At 40.2% G+C, this 8,429-nt stretch overlaps 1 protein-coding gene across 3 annotated transcripts in view; it reads right to left on the reverse strand.

Annotated features, from left to right (window-relative positions):
- Window positions 1-8,107, reverse strand: part of SYT14 (synaptotagmin 14) — a 266,929-nt gene extending 258,822 nt beyond the window's left edge. Inside the window, exon 1 of one of the 3 annotated variants that reach the window (XM_053607976.1) lies at window positions 8,017-8,107. Coding sequence is in view for 2 of the 3 variants with exons in the window: in XM_053607974.1 (XP_053463949.1) it covers window positions 8,017-8,029 (13 nt within the window). In the remaining variant the exon portion in view is untranslated. The remainder of the gene's footprint in view (window positions 1-8,016) is intronic. The other 2 variants (XM_053607974.1, XM_053607975.1) reach the window with 2 other exon arrangements.
- Between the last annotated feature and the right edge of the window lie 322 nt (window positions 8,108-8,429).

Here is an 8,429-nt window from a genome sequence, read left to right on the forward strand (position 1 = left end):
ATCTATTTTTCTGACATTTGAGCCACTTAATTCGGTTTGTTCAGTTAACTATGTTTTTGACTGTTAGAACTTCACTAACTTAACAAAACCCTAAAAGTGGTCACAAAAGTGTTCTATTTAATTGAACTTTCTTGTTAACTGAGTATAAAACAAAACCTTGTTTTGACTACTGCACCAGATCATTTTTTAAAGCTACTAATATGCATGAATTTAAGTTCAGAATACTGAAGATAATTAATGTTTCTTTAGAATCTTCTCTCTCACAATGTTTCAAAATATTATTTTAGGTGTCATTTCTAATATAATCCTAAAAACATGAAAATAAGAAATTGTTCTGAATGTATGTATGGCTCTTAGAAAATTCTTTGTAAATAAATCCTTAATAACAGCTTCCTACGTTGTCACTATTTCCTCCCTCTAAAAATATGGCAAGTCAAGGGGTCCAATTTGTCAGGTTTCAATTAATTATTACTACATGCACGTACAAAATATGCATATAATCCTTTTACCCAAAGCTTGCAATGTCTTATTTATAGTAGTTTGTTCAATCTTACGTGAACCATATACGGGCATTTTCACATTAGGCATTATCAGCTAGGATTCAGGGTGGGGTGGGGAAAGTTAGCTAAATGGAAATCAAATTCATGAACACAATCTACTATACTTCTACATATGTACTATATACAAACATATAATCTATTCAAAGAAATTGATATTGCAAACAGTATTAATCAACAAATTATATCAAATATGCCAATATATGATTCTCTCTGCTTTCCCCATTGGCATGCACTACTATATTCTAATACTACCTTAAAACAACAAAAACGAAATACAATTATGCCCTTAGTGTTCCCTACTTGTTTCTAATTTTTTAATGAGTTAGAAAAGGAACCTTGAATAAACTGTAAATTACTCCAAAGTACTTCCAGAGGTCTCTGAACAAATCTACCTAAAAATACACAAAAATGTCATACGGCTCTATAAAAACATTAGGAATATTATCCTACCATAAGTTAAAGTATCCCTTTTAAGAATATATTGATTAAACTGAACTACAATTCCTGCAAAAATAAAACATTCAATAAAATTACCTCACTCTGCCAGACAGTGGGTAGGTGTGACATTCTGTTATCCCCCGTATACATAATGGTATCTAACAATAACGTGGGAAACAGGAAAGAAGTGTGATGCTCTCCCTCAAGACTAATAATAGGACATTTCTATTGTGTTTTTTAATTCAAATGGCTTCTGAAAGTCCAAATTTGGCCTTAGAAATCTTAGGGCCAAAACAAATCCTAAAGAACATCTCAGAATTTTACTAATAATTTTAAAAATAAAGTGTACGTGAAAGTGTATGGCAAATTAATAAGGTATTTTATTAATAAAAAGCATGTATAGTATACACAAATACATACATTCATAGATTCTCTGTAGTTTAAACTTCCATAATTTTTAAAAATGCTGCTGAGAGAGAATAAGTAAAGTTAATACAGCTTTTATATAGTAAATATTGTTTATTTGTTTTTTACTTCAGCAAGACATTTTGCAGTCCTCTGACATTCTTATGGAAAAGGCATTAATACCTAGACAAGATGAAGGATGAACGTGGGCAAATCAAGGACCAGTTTTATCCTGAGGTTTTAAAAAATTCAGATTTGCATTTAACAAAGTTAACTGTCACTAGTTTGGGAAATGAACTGAAAGGAAACTTAAGACTAGAAATAAGATGGGTTAGGGAAACTAAAGTCTCTTAATGAGAGATAAGGACATGAACTAAAGTTAATGCACTAAGCAGTATAAATTAATTTGATGTATAGACTTAGTGATATTGACAAGGCCGATGTCCAGATTTCTAACTTAGATGTCCAGTTATTTTAAAATGCAACTCAGATGGTCAATTTGCAAGCAGCACAAGAGTATGAAGGTTGGATTTGGTGGCTGTGATGACAACTTTAGAATATACTAACATTCTGAATATCCTAAGCTACGTATTTTGTATTACTATAGGACATCCAAGTAAAGGCATCTAGCCACTAAATTCTGTGTAAGAGATATGTTAGGCAATGGGCATAATCTAAGAAGAAAATGAGTAAAATTCCATGAAACAATTCAAGAACCTTGAGTATATACTATACAACTGGTCCTCCATATCCATGGGTTCTATATCCATGTGATTCAACCAGCCATGCAACAAAATGTAGTTAGGCCTACAATGGTTGCCTCTGTATGAATATGTATGTACACACTTTTTTGTCATTATTCTCTAAACAATACAGTATAATAACTATTAATATAACATTTACATTGTATTAGGTATTATAAGTAATCTAGAGATAATTTAACATATACAGGAGGATGTGTGTAGACAATATGCAAATACTATGCTATTTTATAAAGGACTTGAGCATCCTCAAATTGTGATATCACAGGGGTCCTGAAACCAATCCCCCATGGTTATCATGGATGACTGCATTCAGGTACTATACAAAATACAAAGAGTACAAAAATGAGTAAGACATTTACAGTTGGACTAGAAAAACAAATTTGTAAACAACTAGATTATAAAAGTGTTCAATGTGTGCAATTATGGCAGCATGTATAAAGTGGAGAATGGCAATAGAGTTGAGAGCAGAAGCCACTAAGATCATTAGGGCAGGCAGAGGAAGAGAAGACTGAAAAGTATATAATCAAGAGAGGAGAAAACTTCAAAAAACAGAAAAGAGTCAATAATATCAGACTAAAAATGGCCCATACTAAAAGAGTTAATATGCTGGGTAACAGCTACCTGTTGATAGGCTAGGCTAGAAGAATGATTCCCAATCTGGTATCACCAGACCACTAGGGTAACAATAAAGATCTGTAAATTACTGTATTTCAGAATACCTTTTAAAAACGATACCTGTACCTAAGGTAATCTTCACCATTGACTGGAATTATATTAGCTCACTGCAGTTAACTCCCCATCATCTTATATTTGTCTGACTTCCTGCTTAGCAATTAAAGGAAATAAATGACTGTTTAGCAGAAATAATTTGTTGTAAAATAAGGGTTTTACAAAGAAGAGGAAATAAAAGTAATCTCTAGCACTTAAAAGTCTAGACCAGTTGTTCTCAACCTTCCTAATGAAATGGCCCTTTAATACAGTTCCTGTGGGTCACGACCCACAGGTTGAGAACTGCTGGTCTAGACTCAAGGGCTAAAACATTGGGCCAGAGCTAATAAGAGTATGACTAAGTTATATATGACCTGTTCAATTCAAAACACTGGTTAGCTATGTAAGGGATTGTAGGCACATGACCTGAGAATAGTCCAGGTAGAAGAGACAGTGGTTTTGGTTGATTACAGCCTCATCCTAAGCCAATATAAATGCAAATGCAAAAAGGCTATTGTAACATAAAGCTACAAAATAGGATGACATACAAGGAGTGGTATAACAGTTTCAGTGTAGGCTATTCAAAAGTAACTGGAATGAAATGGCCCACTAATATATTCCAAATATACACTAATATATTCCAAATATAAAAATTAAAAAAAAAAAACATACAACTACAGATTATCTACAGGAGCAAACAGGATATGATGTCTACAAAGAAAACACTGTATTGGTCAAGTGGTAGAAGGGTTGTCATATACAGACAGAATATACACAGAAGCAGGATGGGTAGCAGAGTTACTAAATGGCAGACTTTTGGCCAACTATAAAGACCTTATGACTATTAATAATTATTGCCTCAGAAACAGTGTTGAACTCATCATTGAATATTTTTATACAAAGGAAAAATGATCTGTCTTTGGTGTTCACACTGTATTGCAATTACGTGTTTCAAATTACCTGTCTCTACCACTAGAACATGAACTCTTTTGAGGGAAGGAATATGGTCTTAGTCATCTTTATGAAACTAGAGTCTAGCACAGAACACTATGTACAGATAGTATACATTTCCATTGACTTAACCGGTGAACGAAGGAACTGTATGTTTTAAAAACTATTCCACTGGAAAAAAACGTTGAGGCCTTTTTTGTCACCACAAGAGTCCATTCGTCAACTGTGGCAAATATAACTTGCTCTGTACACCTCTATCTTGCTCTTGCTCTGTGGACTTGTCTTTCTCTTCCTCAATAAACTTTGTTTCATGCTTGTCTTGCTTTTGATGAGTCTGGTCATTCTTTGGCTAAGAGCCACCAAGAACGGAGAATGCAGACAGCTATAAACCTAACATTTTTGGTGTGCTGCTCCAGATGACCCTGTCTAGGTAGGCCAGTTTGTGACCCAGACCCGTCTAGGTAAGCCAGCTTGCCTTTTCCCCACAAAAATGCTCTTGCTTTGGACCTTCCTGCCTGGCAGCCAGGGCTTAAGGGGCTACTGGAACTTGCTTTTGCTTTTCCACCCTCGCCATTTCTCAGACTAAACTGTTGAGTTCTGGGCTAAACCGGGTTATGTGATAAGGAGTTTAAAATACATGTCTCTCGTAGTAGGAGAGAAGTCTTTAAGAACCAAAATGAAACTCATCCAGTCCCTGCAGATAAAGATTCTAACATTGGATACAAATACATAGGTATTTGCCTATACATAGGTATATATGCCTATACGTAGGTATATATGCCTGTCTAGTCCCTAGGTTACAAATGAGACAGGTTTTGTAGCTTTCTTCTTAAGTTGATTTGAATATAAGTTGGAACAGGTACATATACCTATTACCTATAATAGCCTCCACTCATAAATGTGAGTTATATGTCAAGTCAGATGTTTGTAACTCAAGGACTTACTGTAACAGCTTCAATTCATAAGTGCAAATTGTACATAAGTCAGATGTTTATAAGTCAGAGAAGCCTGTATCCCCTTGGAGGATGTCCAATGTCTTTTCAAGCAAATGTCTCCTTGCTGTGGCGCCTTCAGAAAAGTAGTACAAACTTTTTACCCATGGAAGAGACACCTTTCGACCTGGCAAACCAAACCATATATAGCCTAAGGCTCAACCAAACTTTCTGAATGATGCCTGTCCACTCTTTTTTGTTAACAAGTTAGGACAGGTTCAAGACAACATCAGTGCCATCAGACAGTCCGCTTCCAATCTCCAGGTGCGAGGCAGGGGCCTGGTGGATGTTCTTCGTATTTCCTTAGTCATTGTTTTTTTCCAAACTGGGAATATTAGTATTGAGACCAATTCTCATAAATTTTCTAATTTATTTCATCCCATATAGAGGCCATTAAGCTACACATGGTCCTATGTTTTCTACCAGTCCCCAGCATCTACCTCTGCCTTGCACCTACAAGTACAGACATCTACTGAAGACATATACCTAAGTCTCCTGGAGTACTTGCAAGAGGCCACCCTAATGAGAATCATTGCTCCCACTCAGCAGGCAGCAGCCAAACTAGTCAATCCTCTCACCCAGTGATTTGGGCCTCTAGAATAGAGAGTAGGACGAAGGTAGATAGCAAGGGACCTCTGAGATTCTCCTAGGGATGAAAGTGGGTATCCTGCCTTGGTGCTGCTTTCAGCAATTGCCCCACTGAGAAGGACAAGGGTAGGCCCTATTAGTGCTACCCCACCTTAATCCTGCCCTGAGCAACTGCCATATGTGGGAGGAGGAGGAACCCCTGCTAATCTGTAAAAGTATCCAGGAAACATCCCAGCCCTAAGGCCAGGAAGCCCAGGCACAGTGGGATTCAGAGGGTGACCTAGAAGGACCTAAGGCTAATGATGATGTCGTTTAACTGTCTATCAAAGCGGTTCCATGATGTCATCTGAACCATGAGTCCAATCCAAATAGCGTAAAACAGGACCCCAGACCATTACCACAGCTTTTTTTTTTTTGTCATGACAAAGGGTCCAATCATCATGCAGAGAACATATCTTGCTTTGTAAACCTGTATCTTATTCTTGCTCTATAAACCTATCTTTCTCTTCCTCAATAAACTTCATTTCACACTTGAAAAAAGAGAAAAAGAAAAAAATATTGGACAAGATGCCCTCTTGGATCCCTAAAATTCTAAGCTATCTCTTAGTACAGAGTTCTCCTCCAGAACTCATTTTATTCCATAACAGCATGGGGATGGTACGTATGAGTGTGATAAGCAGTACAGTAGACTAACTTGACCTGAGATCTTCCTCTGCAATGCTAATATTAACTATAGTGTCTATGCCAAACTAGAAATGACATAATTCCTGATCTTTATATAATGAAACCTTAAATGCCGTACTGATTTTGAAAATATTTATGAGAATATCTCAAACACAAAAGAATGTCTAGAAGATTTTAAAAATCTTATTCCTGCAGTGCCTGTGGCTCAAGGAGTAGGGCACTTGCCCCATATACCAGAGGTGGTGGGTTCAAATCTGGCCCAGCCAAAAATAAAAAAAAATTAAAAATTAAAAATCTTATTCCTTAAATGTACAAGTCAGCACAGAAAAATCCCATAAAAGAATCGGTAACATTTACATGTCAGAGGAAAGAATGAACTAAGAAAAAGAGAAAAGCTGGAAATTACTTTAAGAAATTACAGTGTATAGGATTACCATAGCTAAGCACTATCTGGTGAATCTTTCCTCAGGTGCTGCCTAAACCTTTTCACTTTTACTGCTTCACAAGAAATTCTATTGCAAATTTGTTGAGAAAATGAAGTACACAACATAAATCAGTAGATTTATTTCTTGATTTTTAACATTTAGTAAAGTACAGTGGGGGGAAAGGTTGAAAGTACTGCTTCAGATAACAAGGCTGACAAAGATTTCAGGTAGATCTTACTCTCAATAATTTTAGCTAAAGTAGATACTTGAAACTGTGTGTCTTGGGTATAACAGGTACTTAATCTCTTAAATAAGGTAACATAAACACACAGCTAAAGCAATTTTAAAGTCCACAGGCTCTGACAGTAAGAAGCCCTCAGAGATGCCTGCCTCCAATATCTGTCCACCTAGACGGGAAACCAATTTGAAAATTTTTACTTAGGAGAAACACTCATTTAATTTAGACAAATAATGATATAGCTATTGGTCAACTTACATATCTATACAGGTAAATATACAGACACACACAAGGAAAATTTACAAATTACTTTCATTGAGTAAAGCTAAGAGTGAGACAGGGCTGAAAGATACTGTCTTTGACATAAATATCCTAGGTGTGTGATGTCAATTTTCACAATATACTCCTTAAAAACAAAGCAAAATACAGACACTTCATCCCAATTACATGTTTCTGGAACAAGAGGAAAAACACACTTTACTATCAACTACCTTACCTAGGAACTTAATTTCTGTTAAGCGACTTTTAGAAAATGTGAGAATTGTTGACACTAAACAGTTAATAGACTGATATTTGTAGGACTGTAAGAATGTGCGTTTGCTGCAAAGACGTATTTATTTCACTTTCAGAGAAAAAAGCAGTTTTGAATTGGGAGAGCCACTTAAGGAGGAAATTAAACTCACCCCAAATTCCCTGGTCCCCTACAACAGCAAACAGAAGGAAAAAGAACCGAGAGCACACAGCATTAGCCCCAAAGGAGACTGAGGAAAGGGAGGGAAGGGGACAACAAAACTGGCCTTCCAGTTTGGCAGGAAGGCAGGTCTGGGGAGGACGGTTAGCTGGGGCGGGGGCCAGGGCAGAGGACGCAACCCGAGCGAGCCCCTCAGTGGCCCCTCAGTGGCCCCTCGCTCCTCCTAGCCCATCCCGGGAGACTGCAGGGCCGCAGCCGGAGCCCCACCGCGAGCCACCACCAAGAGGTACTTACTGTACCTGGAGGCTCGAGCAGCTCTCCCCGGCGGGCGGCCACCGGCCGAGGCCGACCAAACCGCGAGGGCTGGAGCGAGCGAGCGAGCCGAGCCCGGCGTCCCCGCGGCGCCGCTCCGCCCACCGCCTCTCAAGATGCGGGCAGGACCCCAGCGCCTCCTCAGCCCGCTCCAGCCCGCCGGAGGCTACCCCATCCGCGCGTCGGCCTCCCCTGCGCCTCCCAGCCCCCCGCGAGCGGGGCTGTCCCCCTCCTCGCTCACCCCGTAGGCCTCCACTTACCTTCAATCGCCATGATGTGCTCGCCATGGACCGCACCAACTGGCTGGCGGGGGCGACGGCCGCAGGGCGAGCGGAGGACGCGGCGAGCCCCCAGCCAGAGGGGCGGGGCGCGGCTGCTCGGCTGCGAGGAGAGCTCCAGGCGCCGCGGGCTGGGGCGGGGCGGGGCGGGGGAGGGGCCCAAGCGCCGGGAGTGCGGGCCGCGGAAGAAATGGAACCTTCCCCGGGCCGCCGCCGCCGCCGGCACGTGACGCCGCCCCGCCCCCACCTCACCTCACCCCGCCGCCCCCGGCGCGCCTCGCGCGGGGATTCAAAACAGGTGCCCGGCCGGGAAAGACGCGGCGCGCGAGGCCGGCTCCAGACGCGCTGGGCTCGCAGGGGCGGCCGGGGCCGGAGCTTCCCGCCAGCCCAGGAAC

The sequence above is a fragment of the Nycticebus coucang genome, chromosome 10 (assembly GCF_027406575.1).
Source record: "Nycticebus coucang isolate mNycCou1 chromosome 10, mNycCou1.pri, whole genome shotgun sequence".
Classification (NCBI taxonomy): Eukaryota; Metazoa; Chordata; class Mammalia; order Primates; family Lorisidae; genus Nycticebus; species Nycticebus coucang.